The sequence below is a fragment of the Equus asinus genome, chromosome 3 (assembly GCF_041296235.1).
Source record: "Equus asinus isolate D_3611 breed Donkey chromosome 3, EquAss-T2T_v2, whole genome shotgun sequence".
Taxonomy (NCBI): domain Eukaryota; kingdom Metazoa; phylum Chordata; class Mammalia; order Perissodactyla; family Equidae; genus Equus; species Equus asinus.
The window spans coordinates 79,056,660-79,083,317 of record NC_091792.1 but is presented as its reverse complement, the minus strand read 5'-3'; the positions used below and the strand labels follow the sequence as shown (position 1 = coordinate 79,083,317).

At 39.4% G+C, this 26,658-nt stretch overlaps 1 protein-coding gene and 1 long non-coding RNA gene across 8 annotated transcripts in view; one reads left to right on the top strand and one right to left on the bottom strand.

Moving 5' to 3' along the window:
* Window positions 1-22,939, bottom strand: part of UBE2D3 (ubiquitin conjugating enzyme E2 D3) — a 29,780-nt gene extending 6,841 nt beyond the window's left edge. Inside the window, exons 1-5 of one of the 7 annotated variants that reach the window (XM_070506523.1) lie at window positions 22,755-22,939; window positions 21,622-21,767; window positions 7,465-7,528; window positions 7,344-7,375; window positions 519-596 (exon numbers count right to left, since the gene is read on the bottom strand). In XM_070506523.1, the coding sequence (XP_070362624.1) occupies window positions 519-596; window positions 7,344-7,375; window positions 7,465-7,528; window positions 21,622-21,645 (198 nt within the window). In that variant the 5' untranslated portion in view covers window positions 21,646-21,767; window positions 22,755-22,939. Of the gene's footprint in view, window positions 1-518; window positions 597-7,343; window positions 7,376-7,464; window positions 7,529-21,621; window positions 21,768-22,249 lie in introns of all 7 variants that reach the window. The other 6 variants (XM_044766399.2, XM_070506522.1, XM_044766396.2 and 3 more) reach the window with 6 other exon arrangements.
* A 91-nt stretch (window positions 22,940-23,030) lies between these two features.
* Window positions 23,031-25,401, top strand: LOC106847251 (uncharacterized). The gene is made up of 2 exons (XR_006524640.2): window positions 23,031-23,551; window positions 24,617-25,401. It is a non-coding gene; the product is annotated as an uncharacterized lncRNA (long non-coding RNA).
* Window positions 25,402-26,658: the final 1,257 nt, after the last annotated feature.

Below are 26,658 nucleotides of genomic sequence, written 5' to 3'. Positions count from 1 at the left end.
AAATTATTGTGAAGATGGTCACAGTGCAGTGCCATTGTTTGATGCATATTATCTCCTATAGTTATTCATATACATTTAATTTATGTCAACTGCTCTGAAAAGTCAAAGACCATATGCTTTTAATACCTATAAACCAGTTCCCTCCCTGCATTAAGCAATTCTAAGTTTTGAAAGATTTATAATCCAAATCTGTATAAGCACAATAAAGGGAGCAGGGGGGAAGCTTCCACACAGTGTATCTGAGCCTCGCAACATTAAGGATAAAGCAATTCTTATCTTCATTTTACGAAGTTCAAAACCAGGTCGAGCTGCTCTTTTAAAACTAAAGGCTAAGAGTAAGCCTTCTACATCAGTGACTCAATTCAATAAATAAATATATTCAGTCTCAAATTTTCTTATTCACTATATATACTACCAATTTAGCCTTAACTAGGTAGAACCCTAATTTCTAAAAATGTTCTATTCCTCTGAAATAAAGCATAAATCTATACTAAAAAATTTTAGGGGGAAATACTTGCCTTAGGTGGTTTGAAGGGGTAGTCTGTAGGAAAATGAATTGTCAAAAAGAATACACCACCTTGGTATGGGCTGTCATTCTGTGAAAAGAAAAATACGCTTAATTGACATTTAAAAAATTATTGCTAAATAATCCATATAACATTTCTATTTTCTAAGCATTTCTCTAATATGAACCAAAATTACCTATTTACACTGCAATAAAAATTATTCCACAATTCAATTCATATTAATGGGAAAAACAATCAAAATTTACTATAGATCAATAAACCATAGTTCACTTAGATCCCATTTTTTATACGTCAAAGAATTTTTTAAAATTATCCAGAAACACAAGCGTTTTGTATCCTGATTCTCACAAAGGAAAAGTATACTTAGAGATAAAGTCTACACACAATATTATGTATCAAACTATAATTTGAAAATAAAACCTTACATTTGTAGAGTATTTCTTTTAATGATAGCCACATATACACAAAAGGCTTTGTATCTCAACAGGCCATTCTGTCCACTGGCAAACCAAAATATTAGTAACATAACAGGAGAAGCAGAACAGAAACAAACAGGTTTTTAAAGTTTAATTCTCAACTGGCTCCTCAAAATTCTCATTTAAAACCACAGAAGTTTTTTCTTCAAAAGCATACTAAATTCTCCACAGCAAATCAATACACAGGATTACCAGATTTGGAAAACAATGTGGAATGTCTGTTTTTCCATTTCCATAGAAAAGACAAAATTTAAAGCTATAGCAGTATTCTTTCTCCTTTGCTATTTTGCTCATTATAATTTGAGAAGAACTCCCTTTGTAAATAAACATTACACAATGTTAGTATGAAGTAATATTTGGAAGAAACTACTTGCTAGGATTTTACACTTAATTTAACCAATACCAAAAAAAAAAGACATCACTGTGCCCATTTTACGGATGAATAAAATGAGATAAAAGTAACTTTAGTCAAGTGTATGAACAGTAGATAACAGAACTAAGATTCAAACTCAGGTCTCATGAAGACCACTGATCAAAGAGTGATAACAAAAGAGTGACCTAGTCAAGGACTATAAGGTAAATGTTCAAGAAAATATGAAATTGCCTAATTGCTTCTGGATATGCAAAGAACCAACCTGAAAACATGTTTGAAAATTTACAGTATTGAAAATTCCAGTTGAGTTATTACCAACATCTATTCCTCTCCATTAGAGAGAGTATGTGTATAGTGCTAGCCTTTCATTATGCCCATTCTGGACGTCAGAGAAATAAAAACTTTTACAGGTCTGACACTTAAATATGCTCATTTAATCCCCAGCCCTCGGTAAAATAATTAAACACTAGCTGAATTAACCTAACTCCCTTCTATATACCAGGTACGTATAAAGGACATAGAGAGCAATTTCTTATCTTGATGGGCTTACAGTCTGGTAAGAAGACATGCAATAAAATGTCACAGGTTATTATGAAAAATGAAGAGGGTATTATCTGGAGTTTAAAGGAGAAAGGTCAATTTGCTGATGAAGAATCAAGTTTAAAGAAACATACAACTAGTAAATGGAAGAGCTACAACTCTTTCTATTCCTAAGTCCCTCCTTTTCATATTGTCTACAAAATTTTAATAAAAAAATTAAGACTGCAAAGCAGCATCTGAGAAGTATACAATAAAACAAATCAAAGCAAGGCACCAGAATGTGATCTGAATTTATTAGATTAACATATCTTTATTAAATAATACAGCTACATTAACTGGGAATAGTTGATCCAAACAGCACACTTTTATAAAATAGGTTAATACTGAAGATGTCTGTACTGCATACAATTAACAATTTATGGGTAATCTTACACATTAAGTTTTTATAAAATCCAATCCCAAAGGTTCTGTTTAAGCTTTCATTCCAAGTGCTAGATCTGACTGCTTCTGAATAAAAGCAATCGAATGATGAGATTTAGGCAAAGCCAAATTTCATTTGTTCAAAAAAATAACTTTTGGGATGAAAATATTTCAATGTTACAATTTAACACTAAAATTCCACCAAATAGAAGATGAAAAACTGGCAAAACCACAAGGCCTAGAGGTAACCAAACTATGCCATCTAATAAACTTAGGCTCTCTATCGAATTTACTATAAATTGACAGCAAACAGGAAACACAAAAAGGAATACCTGATCAGTAAAATGACCCAAATCTTAGAAATCCAGAATTTATCTTGGATCTCTTCTTTAGAAACCTTCTACCCCCGTTTTGCTCCAATCAGGCCAAGTCACTCCTTCTCAATGTCTGTGCTTCCTTCCCTGTGGGAACCGTAACATGCTGGTATTCCTACAGATCCATCTCCTGTTTCTACCTCCTGACCCAGACTGATTTTGGTAGCTCTTGAATCTTTCTCTAGTGTATTCATTCCAGGACACATATTCAAATGCCTACGTATATTTCTACTTGGAAGTTTCTTGTGTGTGTCCAAAACTCAAACCACAACAGTAAAGCCACAAACCAGGATCTCATTGTTGATTGTTTCTCTCATCTCCTCAAAATAGTTACCAAATCTTAAAGATCCTTAAAATCTCTTGAACTAGCCTCCTCTCCTTTAGGCCTACTGCCACTACTACCTTAGTTGAAGATCTTCTCTTACTGATCCACATTACGGCAATGGCTTACTACTGGTATTCCTACCTTCACTCTGGCTTTTTCCTCCAATTTATCCTTCACTCTAATGCTGAAGTGGTCTTTTTAAGATACAAATTACTCCCCTGCTTGATATCTAAGCACAGCTTTCAAGATAAAGTTCAAACTCCTATGCACAAAAGGTGCTTTATGATTTAGTTCCCACAAATCTAGTCAGTCTCATCTTCCACCTATTCTCCAGAATATGCTCTCTTTACTACACATAAAATAAGTATATTTTACATCTCCTTTTTCTCCTACTACTTCTTTCCCTACCTGGAATATTCTTCCTTATCTGCAGGAACCTATCTATCCCGAAAGGTTCATCTTAAACTTTCTTTAAAAAGATAAATAATACAGCCTTCCCTTTAGTCCAACCTGCTGGCTGCCCTTCTTTTCTTTCTGTAAACACTTAATATTACTCAACATACTTGCAACTTATTTACTTATATTTCTCTTTTCCACTAGACTGCAAAGCTCCTTATATGAGAGTATAAAATATCGAAGAGTTTTCATGTATCATTCATTAGCCATCGCAAGAAAGGACAAAATATCTTTTTTTTGCTGAGGAAGACGGGCCCTGAGCTAACATCTGTTGCCAATCTTCCTCTTTTTCTGCTTGAGGAAGATTAACCCTGAGCTAACACTTGTGCCAATCTTCCTTTATTTTACATGTGGGTCACCGCCATAGCATGGCTGACGGAGTAGCATACATCTGCACCCAGGATCTGAATCTGTGAACCCAGGCTGCCAGAGCAGAGCATGCAGAACCTAACTACTAGGCCATGGGGTTGGCCTATGACAGAATACTCTTAATCTAAGGTGAAAGAGTTACCCTTAGGGACCAATAAAACAACACCTATGGATCAATTATTTTACTTCAGATGATTTTTGTAGGTGATTCTGCTTACACAATTCACAGACATGGTACTTTCTTCTATGGCTATCTCATAATTAGGTGGAAGTTAGTGCGGTTCTCCAAATAATTTCAAAATGTTGCTTTCTGCCAGCTCCATTTCCGATTAAAGAAAAATCAAGCATGTAAATATCAGAAACAATAGGTAAGGAAGTAATTTTTCCTCACTGCATCAATTCTTAATGGGGATTGCCCTTAATACAGTACAAAAAAAACAAAGTTTAAAATAACTGGCAATGCTCTGTCAAGTCTTTCAAAAGTTTAGTTTTTAATCAGTATTTGTGCTTCCAAAGTATCTTACCTTCAGAAAGAATAAGCCAGCACATAGTTATTAGAAATAAGCATTTCTGCCTCATAACTTTAATGATGAAGAGCATTTCCTGACTACAACCCACTAACATTCAATGCTACTCTATACTGAAACTTAAATTAGATGTTTCATCCCTTAGAAAGTCAGGAGCCGTTAGTTCTGTGGCACTGCCATCACTTTACCTGACCTAAGCAGTACTTCCAAGCAAAAAGAATCTTGTTACCATTTGTTCTTCCAGAAAATATGCAATCTGTGGGTTGTTATGCCACCAGTGGCCCTAGTGTTTTGGGTCACATCTGCATGCCACATAGGGTAGGCATACTAACAAAATAGGCTAATATTCATCTAATCAAACTGTGATGTTTTGTCACAAAGATGCAACCAAAAGCCAAAATAGTAACATGAGTTATTTCATTGATGACTCCACAGTAAGGATAATTGTTAACTATTTACAAGCTGGCACCTAAACTTAGATCCTAACTCAAAGAGTACAATAAAATCTGTATTTTGGGTGAGTATGTATAACTTTTCACTCCTTCCTGAGATTACCCAAGAGTGAGAATTAAGCTTTTTAGAAAACAAGAATATTTCAAGGAATAAGGCTACCAAAGCAAAACTCTGCAGTTATGGTATAAATATGTTTCACTTTTCTTAATCAGGGAACACTTAAATAGCTCAGAAAATCAAATATTTCTGTTTTAAAAAGCAGAAAATTGCTGGTCATTAATATATATTGAGGTTGCTGAAAAGATTTTGCAAGAAATAACCATAATCTGAAATATATATAAAACAAATGAAAAATAAATTTTTTTCTGAAAATAAAAGCAAATTAAGTTAGCTAAAAAATTTGTCAGAATAAGCAATCTTCTATCTTCTATTCTCTGGAAAATTACTAGCATAAAGTACTTATATTTATGCTTCACTGTGATTTACTATAGGTACATTCCTTACCTTCTGGAAAGAACAATTCAATAAAAAAGTGAAGTCTCAAAAGTCAAGCAGAAAAACATCACACTGGTTTTTAAAGAGCTGGTTTATTATGCACACCATCCAATTAGAAGCCTTGATTACCAACTCGCTTGTGCTGTATTGGTACTGACAACTAATTTTTATGAGACTATCATAAAGCACTCTCTGGATCAAAATGAGCTTTATTTGGTATAGATATGGTAAGGCATTTTACTGAATTCTTTCCTTTGAAAATTGGTAATCTATAATGGGAAACTTCTAGAACTTGCAAATACAAGTGCCTAAAGAATCTAGGTAGGCAAAATGAAGTGGAACTGGTAGGAACTGTGGCAAACACAGACCCCACCTAAAAAAGGGAGGCAGCTGCTACTCCATCCCAAGCCATTATGGCTTGTGGAATGAGGGTCTAGCCAGAGTTTTTAATGTGAAGATTGACAAATTTTAAAACACTTTGTGGACCAAACTGGGTAAGCCATTAGTTAGTTAACTATGCCTATTATAAATCACAATTTTGTTACCAAATTAGAAAAAAGGAAGCACTTGCAAAGCAAAATAAAAATTTGAACAGTAAAAAGTTCTTGAGATAACTAGAAACAAACAATCCTGACTTTGTAGTTTTTATCAGGATAATCCAGCTACATTTCAAATTATTAAACTAAATAACCCACCCTTCTCCCCCAAGTTTGATTTAATTTGATTCACTATCTCCCTACTTTTAGGTTGTAACATTTCACTTACTCTAACTTAATCATCCCTCCTAGGATTTCCCATAAATTTCTCTTACTAAGCACTTCATTCACACATCACTTATTTCCCATTTTATCAAGCACTTTGTTGTTGTTGTTGAGGAAGATTCGTCCTAACACCTGTGCCAATCTTCCTCCACTTTGTTTGTGGGTCCACACGAGATCTGAACCCACGAACCTGGCCGCTGACACAGAGAGCGCCGAACTTAACCACTACACCATGGGGCCAGCCCCTCAAGTAGTTGTTTTAACTGCTCTCTCTCCCAGTAGACGTTAAGTTCCCTAAAGACTGAGAGGGATCATGTCTATTAGTTCATTTGTATCCTTAATGGCTGGCACACAGCAAGGGCTCACACTGGCTGAGAATGGGGAAAAAAATTAAAGTCACCAAAATCAGAACTGTTAAATTTTTCTGGGTAACTTTTCCAAGGGCATTTCTTTTTCAGAATTATTAACATCTACTTATTGACCGTCATCTCATCTCTATGTTACTGCCATTTATGTTGGGATTAAACCACCAAAAAAGGAGAAGAAAGCAGAAAATTCATTAAGACACATACAACTTGGAACAGAAATCCTAAAGCGTCCTCCAAGTCAAAAAAATGTTAAGTATTGTGCAAGACAGTCTTACCCAAGGATGTTTTACTGCGTTCTAACTCTGAGAAATTCTTAGATGGTTTCCATAATTCTGAATATTCAATTATCCAGCATATATAGTTTCTTATCTACTTAGGATGGAAAGGAATTTTGCTGTATTCAAAATATCACTTTCTACCTAAAAATATTCAAATTTTGTATAAAACTCAAATTCTATAAAGAGTCAAATATCAAAATAACACAACTGGAGCTAGATTTTTGGCAGCTACAAGCAAGAGAGTAAGATCCTGGAGTTACACCACAGGAGAGGCAGTAAATTAACTGGCTCTATAAATAACAGGAAGCTGTGGCAATGCTTTACATTGCTATGAAGGAAAACTAGACTGAGGTGAAGAGACACTTGTAGGTCATAGATATGCTATACTAGAACCTGAACACAAGAACAGACTCATATAGTATAATGTAACAAATGACTAATTCATTAAATTATTCTTTCTTTCAAAAGCAGTACAACTATAGCACATCCAAAACCGAATTACAATGTAATAAATAAACCTCAAGACTAAGTTAAAAATCTACAACTAGATCAATGCTAGATTTTCAATTAAAAGCAAACATTTTTAATTCTTAATACTTACAGGTCCCATAATTGTGGCTTGCCAATGGAACACTAGAAAAAAGAAAAACTCTTGTTATTATCTAAAAAATGTACAGGTTTCTTTCAAATTAGCCATAAAAATCAACTTGAAAGTTACTTACTATCATCCCCAACTGGACCTGCAGAACACTGTGCTGGAGGGTCACGGGCCAAATCACTAAGTTCCTACACCAAGACAGAAATTGGATGGGTCATGAAACCGTAATAGAAAACATAAGCAAACAGAGTCAACAGCTTCCAGTTATTTTCATCCCATTCTTAAAAGGACATACAGTCTTAACTCACATGAACAATACATTCTATTAAGAGAGAAAATGTAAGCAACCCTAGTCTAGTTCCTGGAACATGGTAGGCATAGTTAGTCCCATAGTTAGGACACTTACGGAGACAATCATCTTGGCGAGGGTTCACAAAATACATATACGCGATATGAAAATTTTATTACATGAATGAAAGCTGTCTTTTCACAAACCAAGAAACTGGTAATCAGATATTTTCATAGCTTAAAAACAAGGCAGTTTTCAAGATTCATGTTATTTGCTGAACTTTCAGACCATCTCAGAGGTCCTCGTTTCTACTGTTTCAAACCCTCTATTCTTTCTGACCACACTAGCGACACCCAACTCATTTCTCCACTTGAAAAATATCTCATGGGGCTAGGCAGGTATCCTTGTTGGTTTGATCTCCTTATTTCCTCAATTTAACCTTGTCTTTCACTCAATGTTGAGTAAAACTACAACTCTAGAAGAATCTACCTCTCCAAGCAGAAAATAAGTTTGCCCTTAGCAAACATACGGTTTCTACAATTTCAGCTGACCTTATATTTACAACAAATATGTACTTATCCCTTCCATGACTTGTGCATAATAAATATGGATAATCTAGTTAAGAAAATAAAGTCAGTAAAAAAATAAAGCTTCTTTAATATGTTTTTATTTTTAAGGTGATATAGCTATATCTACAAATATCTACATATAAATCCCTATAGGGATCTTTAGAACCATGAGAACAAGGGGTTTCCCAGAACAAGGCAGGGAATACACAACACTGCAGGGAGACAACCAGGGCAAGTATTTCCTCTATCACAGGGTCAAAATGCACTTCAGAAAATGGCCAATTCTTCAGGAATGATCAGTCTAGATTCACTCTATTAAAAACAACCAAAAAATCAAGGCAGAAGTGTCCGTGTGGTAATCATTTCACAATATACATATAGCTTAATCATTACGCTGTATCTCTAAAACTAAAACATTCTCAATTATATCAATATAACTGGGGGGAAAAAATGTCCTCATACACTCTGCCACTTTGCTTCTGAAACTCATACCGTAAGGGCTTTTAAGGTTATCAAGACAGCCAGAGATCCCAGGATTCACAATCTTAGAATGATCGAAGATCAGATCAGACCTCTATGCTTGCCTCTGTAAATATACCCTAATACGTTCAACATATTTAAGAACGGGAAAAACGTCATTCCAAACACTTCTGATTCTGATGAGTAGGAATTACAGGAACTCTTACCTCAGAGTTAAATAACTGGTTAAAAGAAACTACGTATGGTTTTAGCTTAAAAAAACTCAAACACTTTACAAAATATCAAATGATTCTGAACCAAATACGTATTTGAAAACTACATTTTTTTGAGTAAAAAATGTACTGGCAACTTGAATTAATCAACTATCCATTACTGAGCAAAGGACTTTTTCATAGGTCAGATCAAGTCTCATATAGCAATTACATGCATTCCATGATCAGCCACAATTATAATTGCAATCTAACACCATCTCAAGGTATATCTACTCTACTGTAAATAAGAGTCAAGCACTGACACGAACACACAATTTTCCCATGTGCCCAAACTTATATAATAGTTTTACTGTTTAACTGGCCCAGCAAAAAAGGATAAACCAGAGGCTAACTTACTCCGTTTAATTTCCTCTTTCCTTAAGGAGCATAAAAGTCCAGAACAAGTCTATTTTAAGGTTAAAAATTCACCTGTTCCAAATCATCCCCTCCCCATTTGCTACAAAAGATCTGAGCTTTCAAAAAATGCTATTAAAACCTAAATACAAACCTTACATATGTAATTCAAATGCTCAAACACAGCATCATTAAATAAGAACATTGAGTATGTGCCTCCCTCAGTATGACTTTTAATCCAACTTAGACCCACTAATTCCTAGGCTTATTTCCTCATCTCTAAAGTAAGAAAGTCTATTTTCACAGAAGTTTTGAGAAGATGACTAAGACAAAGTACTTTAGCACACTACCTAGCACATAACGTACTAGATGCTCAGCCAGAAGCTACTGGCTACTCGTAGACCACCCATCTTGAAAGGCAGGATTTCGGCACTCAAATCATTTGTTTATTAAACAAAAGCAAAACTGCTTCAAAAACAGGCTACATATTATAGACTTAGCTCATTTAACTCTTGCCTATGTGACAAATCATTACACTTAGCTGCTATGACATAATCATCTAGCAATTATACTGCCATGATTAAGTTATACATTAACAAAGGTCAGCAATTCAAGGAATATTTATGGATGGAGTTTTAAAGAAACCATGTTATTGGGTTGAGTTGTATTAAATTACTAATATTTGAGCATTCTCAATAACAGAAATTGCAATTTCATGTGATCCTACCTAAAAATGTCTGGTAAGCATTTGAATTCAAAAACTACCAAAATGAGTTTCTTATATCCACGCTTCTTACACAGATCTACCCCAAATTATGTACTTAATAAACACATTGTTTTTAATATAACAGATTTGTCAAAATGCCCCAAGAGGGTCTTGCCTGGTGGCACAGTGGTTAAGTTCAGCACACTCTACTTCAGCAGCCCAGGTTCACGGGTTGGGATCCACACCACTGATTACCCATGCTGTGGCAGCAACCCACATAAAAAATAAAGCTAGAGTGGCGAAAGACCTTAGCTCAGAGCAAATCTTCCTCACTATTAAAAAAAAAAAAAAAAAAAAGCCTGAAGAAAAATATCTAGTGGCTGGCCAAGTGTAGTGGTTAAGTCTGCACACCCTGCTTTGGCAGCCTGGGGGTCCCAGGTTGGGATCCCAGGTGTAGACCTACACATCACTCATCAAGCCATGCTATGGTGGTGTCTCACATATAAAGTAGAGGAACATAGGGACAAACGGTGGCTCAGGGCCAATCTTCCTCAAGCAAAAACAGGAGGATTGGCAATAGACATTAGCTCAGGGCTAACCTCCCTCACCAAAAAAATAAATATTTAGCAGTTATTTTTAAATAAAAATCAATTTAATGATTGTTGGTCTAACAATATACCCAATAACAACGTTCAACAACTTCATTCTAAATAAAAGTTGAGGAATCTATAAAGTTGACCTAGAATATATCAATATCCTACTTGAAAGTTACATATTTTAATTATGAAGAATGTAAGAAAACATTTCTTACAGAAGAAATGAGTTTTTCTGCACACTGATATTTATGAATCACTAAGCCATTATATGTTGGCCTTATCACTCCTTTAGAGTGAAGGCATAATTTTGGCTAGTTAGCACTGAACTTGAGCTCTCCACTCCCATAATTTCAAGGCTCTACTACTCGAGGGTAATTTCTAAATGTCTTATTTTCCAAGCGCTCTATGACCAAGACACCTGTGAAGTAATAATCAAAGACCTAAAATTAGGCCAATTACCTTATGTACTAAAATCTACTCTAAATTCAACATCAAAAAATGACCTAAGTTAATTTAAGGATCAAAATAGGTCTTTTTAAACCACATACCAACATTTACCTCTAAGACACCAAATAATTCTTATGACATTATTATACCCACAGTATAAGCAAATAAGATGTAAGAACATCTTATCAGGAGAAGAAAATGCAAGAAAAAGCACAGTAAGAAGTCATCTTAGATGCTCTTCTATGTAGCAGACATTCTGTCAACTCAAGAAACCATTTTATCCTACCTTCATGGAAATGCTTTACCCTTACTCCAAACATGTGACTGTAGTGTTGGGTGATCGGCAGCCACCATTAACCAATTACGCAGACAAGGCTAATCATACAATTTTGTTCCTTCAGCCTCAGGGACTAGCTCAAAGAGTTGGAAAGTAACCTAAGCTGAGACCTGACCTTGTCAGTCTGTCCATCCATCCCCACTCAAGAGTTTTCGAATTGAAGCTGGAAGGGACACCTTCCTTCTTTAATCAGGAGCTGCAAGGATGTGACCCAGAGCTGTTGACAGGGATGTGCCCTGGAATTACATGGTGAATCCAAAGAGAAAGAGACCCCAGAGGGCGACAGAGAAAGGAGAGCTGACCTGGCATACAGACATGCAATTTCAGTTCCTGAGGGTGTAGCCTGCTTTGGTTTCTATAGCTACTCCTTTGATTATCAACTACTCCAGTTTCCTTCTAATACGTACAATGGGGGGGTGGGGTTGGGACAGTGAGGAGAGACCCATTCTAGGCAGAGTGCTACTGGGATCCATTACCAATGATACAGATTTTATCCCACTGAACACAATGTAATGCTCAAGTCATGCTGAAAAACATAAGAAATCTAAATGAAGCACAGTCTCAAAATTAAACTAGAGTCATGTGTCCTGTCTAGCAAAGAATTAACTTTCAATCTGATCATAGAAATTAGAGGTTAATTTAAATCCATTTCTAAAATTAAAAGTGTAATATTGGCTATTAGCTAAGGTTTCACCATCAAAATATGTATTCATTTAAATGAAAACTGTCTTTCTGGTGTCAAGTATGTTAGATCTGAAAATACCAAGATGAACCATGAGTTAATAAAAAGTTTTGTTTCTTGTTTTGCAAAATACAAAATCACATTTCCACAACATAACTGTTGAAAATAAAGGCATTCAAATGCTTTGCGATCCTGAAAAGGTAAACACTAACCTTGCCTGGGTTTAAAACAGTGACATTTGAGCTGCGTCTTGATGGAGGGATAAGCATTCTAAGTAGAGAAACTCACTGAAAGTCAGGAGTGTGAAAGCACAGAGATGGTAAAAATTTGCTTGTAGTTTGGTATACCAGAGACAGAACTATGGGAAAGGGAGTAGCAGATGTGGCCAGAAAGGTTAATCAGGACTGCATTTTGGGAGAGCTTTGAATATTATGTCAAAGACTATCCCAAAAGCAATGGGAACCCACTAAGTTTTTAAGCAGGAATAAGACAATTCAGATTTGGGTTTTTTAATGTATTGGTAGTAGTACATTAGAAGTGATTCTTTTAGTTTTTTAAATTATTCACTCATATCTTAAAAGCACACACGTAATTTGTGTACCCAGCTTAAGTAAAGCTTTACATTTTTACTACCTTCAGATTTTAAGAAACGTTGCAGTTATAAATGAAGATCTTTCATGTACTCCCCAGACTCCCTCCCCTTTCCCCCACAAGAGGTAATAATTATCCCATATTTAGTTTCTGCCATTTCTCCACATTGCCATAGACTACTAGATATCTCTCTCTTAAGAATATATAGCAATGTTTTGCAGGTTTTCAAATTTTAAGTGATATAAAACTAGACAGGGGCCAGCCCAGTGGTGTAGCAGTTAAGTTCCCATGTTCGCTTCAGCAGCCCAGGGTTCGCCAGTTCAGATCCCAGGTGTGGACCTACACACTGCTTGACAAGCCACGCCGTGCCAGGCGTCCCACATATAAAGTAGAGGAAGATGGGCATAGATGTTAGCTCAGGGCCAGTCTTCCTCAGCAAAAAGAGGATTGGCGGTGAATGTTAGCTCAGGGCTAATCTTCCTCAAAACAAAAACAAAACCAAAATCCAAAACACAAAAACCTATACATATCATTTGGAATGTTGGTTCTTAACACTGTTTGTGACAAGGACTTCTAAGAATCTGATGAACTACCTAACCCTCTATTCCCCAAAACATACATATGCCCACACAAATCTTAACTTGTCGAGTATCACAGATCCTCCTCACCCCCACATTGCAGGAACCACTACTGTAAAGGATAGACAAGTAGATAACTACATTAGGAAGCCATAGCAGTAATTCAGGTGAGAGTAGAACACCAAGTAAGTCAATGGGATGAAAAAAACATCTTAAATATGGAGCATCTTATCCTTATAACCACCTTATGGAAATAGGCCTTATTTCCAGTTTACATTAGAGACTCTTACTCGGGGAAAGAAAAGATTGCATTAAAGTGTAGGACACGCTGAGCTTCAGGATGGGTAGCAGAGCAAAGTAGTGTATCTTCCAGACAACCTGAAAAACAGGTCTGGTGGTAGTTTTCAAAAAGGCTGGCTTCTGAAAAGGGTGTCCTTGCATCAAAGATGTATTTAAGTTAAAGAATTTAATATGGCATTTGACAAAGTGGAGAAAAAAATTTCAATAGTACCAACTCAACTCTTCATTCTACTCAAGAAATGTCCCAGATTGAACAAGATATGGAAAACATGTTTTGTTCGGGTCAGTCCCTCCCTAACTATTCACTGTTACTTTGCATCTCACCACAACTCAGTGAGTCTAGTGTTACCTATTTTTCAAGTTACATGGCCTTTAAATGAAAGCCAACTGAGAAAACAATTATCCCTTCCACTACAAGAGGAAACTGTATTTACTAGACTTGAGATGAATTTCTAATGAAACACCCATTGAAAGAATTTCCAAAAGTAGCTTTCTCTTTGGTTTTCACCTCATGAAATGACTTTAGCGCCTAAAAGTTTCACAGGCTTTAGGGACAAAGACAATTTGTAAAATTTATAAAAACAATTTATAAAATTATATGAATACCTGAAATTGTTAGCTCTTTGCGTCCTAGTAGTTAGAAAAGAACAGTGCCAAGGAGGAGAAAACAGCTCACAAAAAGCACCTGTAAAGTCTTCAAATTCTGTTGACTGTCCATTCCCCGCCACCGCTTCTTCCTTCCAGAACAAGCATTACTCAGGTGGGCTCTCGGCCAATTATTAAGCCCACTAAAATATGAAAATAGTTGGCAGGGGAGACTGGCACACACTAGGAGTTGTTAAAGGCTCCACTCACTTTGAAGGGACATTAAGATGGATCAAGGACATACAACGCTAAAAACTGTACTTGCTCATTAAAAAAACCACCACCAAAGTTAGACATTTCTTTGCCACAGTATGCTCTTTTGGGGAAATTTTCTCCTTTTAAGCTCATCTTCCTCAGAATTGCTTCTCCTGAAACAACCTGCACATCTGGCTAGTGTGAGAATCCACTGTCTTCTCCTACTTAGAAATATGCTGCTTCTTTCCCTTTAAAAGCCTAAACAGATCCACAGGAAAAGGAGTCATGCAAATCTCTCTAAAAGGCAACCAACAGGTACGGCTTAAACCATTGAGTGTTCTCATCTGGAGGAACATGATTCAACAGTCATGAGCTTCACATTTCCTTCTATGGAACTCATAAGAGAAGCCCTACAGTTTATTTTGAGGAATATCTTTGCTTCAATCACTATGGGACACACAGGATCTCTCTGAAAGTTGATTGTTGGAGGTAAAACATGAAAAGGCTGAGAGAAACTGGCCAAGAAGTCTAAACACACTGCTGAATACCTGTGTTTTGCTTCTCCATTCTCTCTACACCTTCCTCCTTCAATGAGGTTAAGTGACTAACTGTACACTACAAAGAACAGGAAGCCAAGGTATTGAACACTTTAAAGGCCTGTAGGGATGATACGGAAGTATAAGAAATGGTTCTCATCTCCAAAGAGCTTATAAATTAGAAATACAACTATTTATGAACAATGAAGCTATAGAGGAAACCGTGTTAGATCAGCCTCTAGAAAGAATTTTTTCAGTGCCACTACTTTTTATCAGTTAGCATTTCTGAAAACAAAGTTGCTACTAGTATCAACCCTGCTATTAAAAGTGTAACTACCTAAATTAACTTATTCTAGTTTGTCAAGTTCCATCATTCTCCTAAAGGCTTACCAGAATTTAACTCAGATGATTACCATGGCAAGACCAAGTTCATGGATTCCATCCTTAAGTACAATAATTATCACCACTATGTTCCACAATCATTTGTTATTCCAAGCTCTGCCATCCATCTTGCGTATCATCACACAAAGGTCATGACAGTACTATAGATACATTTCCCATCATCACTGTTGGGAAAACTTAGAGCTCATGCCATAGTGAAAGGCAATTTCTTGTATCTGACTCAAGAGTCCATTTCTTTCAAAACTTTTACTTGACCTAAAGATTCGTACGACTATGCGAATCAGTAGTATAAAGACAGTCCTTGAATCTTAAACCTATACTGGGCAACATCAAATACTTCCTTGGGGATAGGATGAGATGAAAAGCAAAAATAAGCACCTTTATAAGAAATTCTGACGTAACAATCACCCTCAAGAAGCCTTTACGCCCTAGCAAAATATAAAGGTATACATTCAGACCAATGATAGAGCTAAAAAATGCAGTACGATTGACCGCCCAATTAGGTAGACTGCTTTTAATTGTTCTTATAAAGATCAGGTTTACCATAAACAAAAATGTATTACTAACTTCAACGTTGTGAAATTTCTATATACCATATATAAATACAAACGGCAAGGAAGGAAAGAACAAACATCTAATGTATGGTTACCAGAAGTTATTTCAAAAGAGGTTGGCAAGAAGACTTTTGGATCTGAACAATTTCATAAAACTAAGACTTAAGAATGAGAAGAAACAGTCCCTTTAAAATCATTTCAGTTTTGAATTTGTAAATTCGTCTGAGAATTCTGAAAGCTTCTTTTATCTTAAGGATTAAGAGTAAGTGCTAGACCATGTCTCACTACATCACTGACAAGGTATTAACGTCCTGTTTAGTTGTAATTATAGATAACACAAGTATGCTTGTTTATTAGACAAGACACAAAGAATGGCTTGAATAATACTATGATTTTCTTTCTTTCGATGACCGTTAAAGATAAGTCACTTATGATTATTCAAAGCTGTTCTTTTCTAAGTATTACTAAATGAGTAAAGATAGAAAGCCAAATTTAGGTTTTAAGCTTTGATCCAGGAAAGCAAATAAGGCATTTTATAGATAGTGAATCAGAACTGAGACCTAAAAGGTCAAAGAGGACAAACTCAGCTATGAAAAGTTGGTTGGAGGTCTCTGAATGATACAAGATTATGCTGAAAGTATAGATAGAGACAAAAATCAGACGTCTGGGCAAACTATAAAATACTTCATTGAACTTCTTGCCGATGCCCCCTCCCCCCTTAACAAGGCCAAGGGTATAGTTTTGGGAATAAATCTTATCTAACATGGAAAATTAGCTAATAAGATACTCACTAAATACATCTGTTCTTAATTATCCTATTTAATTTTGAAGTAAGATCACTGCTACGGAGGCAAGACCAAATCAACATAAAACTTCTGGTTAAAGAAGGAAAATCATTGCCCTTTTCAAAATGGTTTGTTGTGGCAAAGTGAATTAAGTATAGTTATAATAGAAAAACCAGGGGCTGGCCCCGTGGTTACGTTCATGTGCTCCACTTCAGCGGCCCAGGGTGTTCACCAGTTCAGATCCTGGGCGCAGCCATGTCACCACTCATCAGGCCATGCTGAGGCAGCGTCCCACATGCCACAACTAGAAGGATCCACAACTAAAATATACAGCTATGCACGGGGGGGATTTGAGGAGAGAGGGCGGGGTGGGGGAGAAGATTGGCAACAGGTGTTAGCTCAGGTGCCAATCTTTAAAAGAAAAACCACCCTATAACAATGACAAAATGTAGTGCAGGAAATATATTTAGAAAAACCTACCTTCAATAAGGAGTAAATCTGATATGTGAATATTTTCCTTAATTTCTTTTAAATAAATGTTTCCCCTACTTATAATATTCTTGCAAGATAAGTTGTATAAGGTGACACACACCTATTCGTGTGTTTATATGCTTGTCTCCTCCACTCAAAGAGATTCTCTTGGGTAATGACAGGCTTCCTTATTTTTTATCCCTTGGAACTAGACTACTGTGCCAACAGAGTAAAACCTCGTATTTGCCTCGTATTGATTAAATGATTATCTCCTATGTCTGTGGTTCTCATCAGAGGGAGGCTTCAGAATCACCTAGAGGACATTTCAAAATTATGTCAGTTCCCAGAAAAAATGATTCATTAAGTCTGATAAGACCCCATGTAGCTATATTCTTTAAAAACCCTGCTAAACCTTCTGATATACAAATTTAACTCATGTCAAAACCCACAAACACAATAATGTTAAGTAACAAAATGCAAAAGCCAACCCAGGATTTGAGAAATCAACCCGTAACATTTTAATCTCAGTATTAGGAACCTAGCGTCTTCTTTAACAGAAAGGGATCATAATAGTGAAATGCTCTGGAAAATCCTCAAGAATTAACTGTATCATGGATAACACGGGGCACCGGAACCTATGAGTTAGCATATAATCCAGTGACAGAGATCCAGTGATTAAGTAGATCTTTTCCACAACCCTAGCAAGACTATTCAACTTTACACTGTATGAATAACAAAAACTACAATATAGCAGGTGAGCACGATGATGAAAGCAAAGCATAGTGTTCAAAGAGTCACTCCTATTCAAATAAACAGAGGTCATTACAATCAGCATCCCTCATTCACACAATTATCCTACAAATTAAATTAGTTAGCTATAGACAAGCCTTGAGGATCTCAAAAGAAAGAAATGCAAGACAGCACACAGCCTACAGACTAGTTAGGGACAAGTGGATTTTGTTTAAGGTACTCCTAGCAATTAGTCAGCACATGGTAGTTCCCATAGTCCTTGAAGAGACTAGCCATAAAGAAATTCACTCCTACTTTCAAAAGCTATGTTACTATGGGGCCGGCCCAGTGGTGCAGCAGTTAAGTTCGCAGGTTTCACTTCTGCAGCCCGGGGTTTGCCGGTTCAGATCCCGGGTGCAGACATGGCACTGCTTGGCAAGCGATGCTGTGGGTAGGCATCCCACACAGAAAGTAGAGGAAGATGGGCATGGATGTTAGCTCAGGGTCAGTCTTCCTCAGCAAAAAGAGGAGGACTGGTGGCAGGTGTTAGCTCAGGGCTAATCCTCCTCAAAAAAACCAAAATACATCTATGTTAGCTAAAATCTTAATTCACAAACTTGCTATAATCTAACAGTAAAGTGAAATTCCAAGTATTTAAATGCCAAGTCAAACAGAGTTTATTTCAAGTAGCAAGACTAAAAGGACATTCACTCATCTAACTATAAAATAGGAATTCAAATGGTTCAAAATAGTAGTATAGCACAGAATTTAAAAACTTGAGCTCTTGAGGGAGACTATCTGATTTGCACCTCAGTCACTTACTACCAGTGTAACTACAGACAAGTAACTTAACATCTCTGTGCCTGTTTCTTCATGTATAAAATGGAATGGTTCAGAGCACTATTTCACAGAGCTGTTGTGAAGATTAAATAAATTCATACTCATAAAGGGCTTAGAAACAGTGTTCGGTATATAGTAGATGCTAAGTCCTAGCTATCACTAGTAGTGGAATGATACGTGCAAAAAGAAAACCTTTTTGAATATCGAAACCTAAAAAATGATAGGACAGTGTAGTGGTGAAGAGCAGACACTATGGGCCCAAACTGCCTAGGTTCTAATCCTAATCCCAACTCTGCCATAAAACAACAAGTGTTTCTGGTTTTTTTTTAAACCTCTCTGTGCCTCAGGTTTCTAATCTCAAAATAGGGATAATAACTGTATCTATTCCCTTTGGTTGCTGTAAGATCAAATGAGTTAATACAAGTGTTTTGAACAGTTCTGACACATTGCAAACACTCAAGACATAAACTATTCTTTTAAGCTTGGTTCACCTATTTTGCATAATTTAAAGTTCTCTTTAAAACTTCCCCCAAATCCATGCACTGTAGTTATTTTGTTTAATGGGAGTAGAAAAATTGTCTACAGCCCCTGAACACCAATCAACTAACCTGGAGTTTCCATTTTTGATTCTTGTTGTTTAATAAATAGCCCTATGAGACCATACCACAGCTTGCCCTAATAAAGAATAGAGCAAAAAATAAATAAAGTTGTTCGACAAGGCTGCTTGGTCTAAGAAGTATTCAAACAAAAAATTATACAAATGTGAGCTTTAGAAAAAATTCAAAGACTTGGTCAAATGAACTACTGACGGTTAAAAATATTCCCAATAACAGGCATTTCAATAAAATATCAGAGAGGAGTACAGATTCATCTGACTATCTGGTATTTGGGGGCTTCAGACAAGAACAAATTCAAAATAAATAGGTACATGACACTAGAAATACCTTAATGACATCAATAGCTACTTGACCTCCTGTTTCTAAAACAGAAGTACCTAAAATAAAGAAGATCTCCCATCAGAGTCATCCACTAGCTAAAATTGTCTGGATCTGGGATGTACTTCTGTTTTAAGTATCACCAGGTGACTGACAGTAACAGCTAAAAACCAAACCAAATTCACGTTAAAAATTCCCTATAGGCTGCATCAATAATGTCCCACATAAACACTGGTTTTTCCAGTTTGAAGAGTATTATATCAAGCTTCTGTATTATACAAATCTTCAAAATATTTACAAGAGAAGACAATGTAGTATTAACGAACAGTATTAGACTAGAAAAGTTCTTGAATCAAAGTTTTTGAAGATCAAAAAGATAGCCATATTAAAAGAGTAGTAACAATCTGAGTGCTAGGGGCCTGTTCAAAGCTACAGATTAATCTATTTAATCCTACTAAACCAGTCAATCAATCAATCCAGGAACCTAATAGCTTTCTCCCTAGGATCTAGAATAGTGCCTGGTACATATTAGGCACTCAACTATTTATTGTTCATATGCAACAAGGAGTCATTTTATAGAGACATAATTTGCCCAATCTTAGAATTCTAACTGGAGCACTTCTGCTCCAAAGTTTATACTCTTAACTATCATACTGCCTCTCTAAAACTTTTAAATCATTAAAGTGGTGTCACAGCAGCTGGGTATCACCTGTAAAACAAAACAAAAAAATCAATGAGACCTTCCTTTACAGTGTTCTGTTGCACATGCATAAAACCTATAGATCTGAAATTATTCCACATCTTAGTGGCCTGAATTAAGTCCCACAGATAAAAGGTTTTGATTTATACTGAACGATATTCTTTGTACTAACTATGCTATAAAATGTAACCATACTTCTCCAAAAGGTTTTGATTTATACTGAATGATATTCTTTGTACTAACTATGCTATAAAATGTAACTATACTTCTCCAATGTGTTCACTGCTGGCCTTCAAAGTGATCACAAAAAGGTGTTTAAATAATCCTTTTTTACTTTAAGTCTTAACTCTTAAAAACTTTTTCTTCCTCTCCTTTTCCATCCTCTCAAAAATAAAAAGATTTAAGTTTATGTTTCACATAAACACACAATGACAACGCAATGATGGCCTAAAACAAAATTCAAGATTTCAGCATCAATTACGTTGACTGAAGATCTGAACCTTCACCTTTCATAAAATACCCATTTTGCCAACTCTAGAGCCACACATATTAAACAAATGTAAAATCAAGCAGCATCAGGTCTATTTTAAGTAAAGCCAAATACTTGCCAATCCTTCCATGTAACTCTTTTTCAAAAAGTAACCTATCAAAACCAAAACTTTCAGCCCACAAAGTCCTGTGTCTCTTAGTTTTATTAAGGCTGAATTTATTCCACAACATTTTTTTCAAGTTAGCTGTAAATACTCCACCCTCCTCAATTGTGCAAGAAGCAAACACACCACACACAGACAAGTTACAAAAAAGGGAAATACGGCCTGCGAGTTTGAACGCAGACTAAGTGTTGAGCAGGAGGTCTCAGAGCAGCACGACCTGATGTGAAAGTCAACATTTCACCAAGATTGTCACTTCGTATTACTAGGGAAGGAGCCGCTGGAGACAGCCTGAACCAGCTAAGGCAGCCGCCATCTTACAATGCGGGATACAAGTTACAGCAGGAAAACGAGACCGAACCCCGGAGGCGGAGGCGGAGGCCCGCTCGCCCCGAGCTCGGAGGCCTACTCTTCCCTCGGCTTAGACCACTCGTCCGGGGGAAACCGCGTTCCAACAGCCTTCCCGGGGCCGCAGGGGAGCATGCCGGAGGCGCCCGCAGCGGCCCCGCCGCCCGCCCCCGGCCGAGGAGCCGCCGACGGCGCGCACGCCCGCTCTCCGCCGCAGAGGCCTCGGCCCCGGGCCCCGGGCCCAGGAGGCCCGCGGCCGCCCCGACGCACGCGCGACTCCGGGGCGCGAAGCGGGCGCCGGCCCGCCGTACCTTATTGATCCGTTTTAGCGCCATCGTCTGTGCTTCCCGTCTGGCTCCTCGCTCTCGGGGCGTGCTCCCAGGTCCGGCCGCGCTCCTGACTCGGGCGGCGAAGGACGGGCTCCTCGTCTCGCGCCGGCTCTGCCAGACACAGGCGCCTTCGCGAAAACGAAGCGGATCAGCGCTCGCCCAGGCCGCGCGGCGCCCCGAAGATGCGGGCGGGCGGCAGGGCCACCCCGGCCTCGCGGAGGGGGAGGCGGAGGCACGGCCAGCGGCGGGCGCACGGCCAGCGGCGGGCGCCCGCGGGGGAGGGGGCGGCGGCACGGCCGGACGCCGGCTCCCGGCGGCTCTAGGTGCGGCCGGCCGGTCGCGGAGGGAACGGGGGCGCTGCGCCCGGGCCGCGCAGGGCTGCCGCTCGGCCCGCCCGGAGCCGCCGTCCACCCCGCCTCCCAGCGCCCGCGCCGCCAGCCCCGAGCCCCGGCTAGGCGGCCGGCAGGACGCGCCCCCTCCCCCAGCGGGAGAGGCCCGCCGCTCCAGCCTTCCGCCCGCCCCACCCCGCAGGCCGGGCCCTCGAGCGCCCAGGGCCTGGACTTCCCCTTCCCCGCCGGCCAGCGGGCCGCCCCCCGCCGTCCACACCCACGCGTACGGAGGGCCGGGGCCTCCCTCAAGCTGCGGCCGGGCCTCCTCCCCGCGCGGCGCTGGTGCCTCCCCGGCCCTACGGGGCTCACGCGCACGACACCGCCACAAGATGTCCGCTCTGACGGAACTACTGCCAGCGCCGCGCTCCGCCCCGCCCGCCTCTTCACCGCCGCAGATCCGTCCGCCAACGCCGCCGGCGCGAGCGCACGACCAGGCCCCGGGGAGGGATGGTTTCCTCCCCACGTCCGGGCCGAGACTATTTGTGCTACCCGCTTCCCCTTCTCCTCGGAACAGCACCTTCTTACTAAACAGATCGGAGGTTGGACTGAGAGGGCGGGGGCCGGAGGCGGAACATGGGCTGGGAGGAAGGGGAGACGAGCGGCGGAAACCCTTAAACTCAGAGAAGCATCGAGAACCGGAAGGAGACCATGGGAGGAAGGTTATGGAAGCGGCAGCTGCGCAGTCGAGCCCCACGCCCCTCCCGCAGCGTCCCCCAATTTCCTCACTTGGTACTGAGGAGGCGGATCTCGCGAGGCTGCCTAACAGGAGCTGTAGCTCTGCAATGACTTAAGGGCAGTTTTGAGCACTCTTCCGGGTGTGGCCCCGCCCCGAGTCCACAAAGTCTCGCGAGACATAGTGGGGCGCCGACACGAGCCGGGGCGGGCCGTCGGGGGGAAGCGCCCCGCTGCGTGCCTGTGCCGGGGCGGGGGAGAGGAAACGGAATTCCCCGGCGGTAGGAGCACGCGCCAATCAGGAGTGGGCGGTGGGAGGGCCCCTGGGTTGGCCGCTGGACGCCCTTGGCCGGGGTGGAGCGAGCTTCTGAGGCTTCCGGCGGAGCAGGTGGGCGCTCTTTGCGGGCTGGCCAGCCCGGCCGGCGAGCGGTGGGCAGAGGCGCCCTCCAGGTGGGACCGTCTGTTAGGCGGCCCCGGCGGCCGCTCGTCGGCGCCCGCGTGCCGGCCCTGCAGGAGCGAGACCGCAGAGCGGGCCGCTGGCCGTCCGCGGCCCCGGCGGCCTGAGTCGGGCCCCGCGGCGAATTGACGGGAGGGAGCGCGGGCGGTGGGCTGCCAGCCGGTTCCCGCCGGTTGCGCTCCCACTGCGAGATCCCGGAAGTTGCGAAACGCAATCAGGAAATGAGTTTGGGGTCAGAAAAACTCAGTTCTCCCCGAAGTATGCAGGGGAGGCATGTGAGGCTGGGGTCTGCCTGTTCGACTCGGCCGGGTGTAAGCGTAGGAAGGGATTTTGCTTTCTGCTGTGTCCTCAGACAAAGCGTAGTCAGGCGTTAATTTTTAAAAGGAATTTAAAGGTAAGCACTGACCTGCTTAAAGTTTTCTGACATTCCATTATAATGACCCCATTTAACGAAATGGAGATCTTTAAGAATTAAATAGAAAGATAAACTTGCTTTAAAAATATACCTAACTTTTTTAAAAAGGGAAGCAAGTTTCCTGTCATAAGAAAGTATTACCTAATAAAACTTAATAGGTCTGTGACAAATAGGCTAATATATACTGTTCCAGTAATCATAATAGTGTCAATAGAGCGAAACAGTGCTGCTTAAACTAGTATCCATGTGAATCACCGGGATTTTGTTCGAAATAGGAGTTTTGATTTAGTAGGTGAGGCGGCGCCTAAGATTGGACAGTTCTAACAAGCTCCGACGTGACAGGATGCTTCGGTCAGAGGGCCACCCTGTGAACAGCGCAGCACTCCGGCACTCCTCCCGGCCTGTGGGACCCCTCTCCCGCCCCCCGAACAATCTTTGTTTTATTCTCTCTTCTAACCAGTCTAATACAGTAGAAACCTAGGATTAGGCAATTTGGGGTGGAGGGAGAAATCCAAGTTTGAGTTCTTGCTCTGTTATTGCGTCCGGTTTGTGTGATATCATGGGGTACTTATCTTAGTTTCTTCAACACTAAACTAGGCATAATAATGGCCCTCTTGCAGGGCTGCTGTGTGGTTCAAATGTCATAATGTATGTGAAAGGGCACAATAGACTACAATGCCGCATAAATGTAAATTATTAAAGTAACCAGTCAGACATTAACAGGTCATACATAGTGTGAAACAAATCTGTAAGAATAATAATAAAATAGGGAATATTTATGGAACACTTATTATGTACCAGGTACTGTGCTTATTAACTCCCTTTACAAATAAACTGATGCACAGAGAGATTAAGTTACTATCCCAAGGTCACACAGCTAATAAATGGTAGAAGTAAAAGTTAACTTCAGAGTATTTACTGAATGGAGTTTCATATTGTCTCAGTGTACAAAGTAGGAGAGTAGAATGTTTTATATTTCTGCTTTCGATGCCATCTGAATCTAGTTTTATTTGACTTATTTCTCCATCTGTTTTGTTCTTTCAGAAGCCAAAGTATAAGGTAGAAACATTCTTACCTACCCAAAGGGAACTCAATATCCAGGAGATCCACTAAGAAAAGTCCCGGAGAAGGCAACTTGGATTACCCTCATCTAAAGCTTCTGTGTGAAAGTACAACGGAATGTTAATGCTCTGAAGTAACAGAGCACAGCACACTGGGACAAATCTGAGGTCCGAGTTCTTCACTTTTTTTGTGCCACAAACCACTTTGGCAGTCTGGTGAAGCCATGGACTCTGCTCAGAATAATGTTTTTAAATGTATAAAATAGGGGGCTGGCCCAGTGGTGCAGTGGTTAGGTGTGGACATTCCACTTCAGTGGCCTGGGGTTCACCGGTTTGGATCCCAGGTGCGGACATGGCACACTTGTCAAGCCATGCTGTGGTAGGTGTCCCACATATAAAGTAGAGGAAGATGGGCATGGATGTTAGCTCAAGGTCAGTCTTCCTCAGCAAAAAGAGGAGGATTGGTGGCAGTTAGCTCAGGGCTAATCTTTCTCAAAAAAGAAAAAGTTTAATTACCACCAGTATACTCTAGTTAAGAAGGCATGTAAGTGTGTAATAGGTTTAGGAAATAGTTTTATCCTATTTGTTGGGTTTTCTTTTTTGATACTATAAACACATTCTATGGAAAATTTACTTAGCCAGAATGATTTATTTCCCAAGCAACCTGGATAACTTAGGTTTTGCTATATCACTCTTATTTATTACGCACCTTTGCAAATAAGATGTGCAAGAATTGCAAAATGAAATTAAAATACTGTATATTTAAAATTCTTAGTAAGTGTTAATTATTTTTGAAGTGCTATGTGTTGGGTCCTTTAATTCATTATCACATCCCCACTTTACAGATGAAACAGGGTCATACAGTTATTAAGTAGTAGAGCCAAGATTTAAACCTAGGCAGTCTGACCTCAAAGCTCACACTCTTAACCATTACGCTATTTATTTTTTAGCCATCGACTATTAGCCAACTCCATTAATTTGCTGCCTCAAATATTTATGCATTCTTTAGTATTCCAAGTAAATTCCACGCAGTGACTAAAAGGAATTTTCTAAATTTTTCCTCTGCAGCAGTATTGCTTATATCCAACACCACCTTTAAATAAGTGGGCTACCAGTTGGGGCTGGGAAATAGTTTGTTTTGCAGAAATATTTGTTGTAATAGAGTTTGGCTTAGAAGATGAAGAAATTCACTCGTCTTTCTGTGCCCTACAAACATGATTTCACATCTGAAATTAAACCTTTCTTTTATAATGGTGCCACTATATTTTTTATATTGACCACTGTCAAGACTGTATACAAGAAATGATGACAACTCCTAATATCTGAAGTTCTAGATTATCCATGCATAATTGAAACAAGTAATTTTGTAACCCCAAATTCATTTTTTTTCCTACTTTTCTCCCCAAATCCTCCCAGTACATAGTTGTATATTTTAGTTGTGGGTCCTTCTAGCTGTGGCATGTGGGATGCTGCCTCAACATGGCCCAATGAGCAGTGCCATGTCCGCGCCCAGGTTCTGAACCAGTGAAACCCTGGGCTGCCGAAGCAAAGCACGCAAACCCAACCTTTCTGCCATGGGGCCAGCCCCCCCCAAATTCTTTTTTACTTGGCACTGAAGTGAATTTACTGATTAGGCTTTCTGTTTGTTTGTTTGTATTTACACTAGCAAACTTAGATTTCTACTCAATTTTGCTAAGGTTAAAAGAGAACATGGCTTAGAAGTATTTTGATGCTTTAGGAGACAGCCTTAGGATTAGCTCAAACTTTAAAACACTATTCACATTTCTAGTGTTATAGAGAGCCCACTTTACACTTGCAAATTAAGTTAAAACTGACTTTCGCTCATTTGACTTATTTGAATTACAATGGTAGAAATGTCTCCATCTGAAAAAAAAGGAAAATAATCATTTTTTTATATTGCAGTCTGAAATATGCTAAAAAAGATTATGATTTTATATATTGAAGGAAATATTTAAAATAAGAAATTAATAAACGTCCAAAAAGTTGAAAAGATGAACTAAAAAC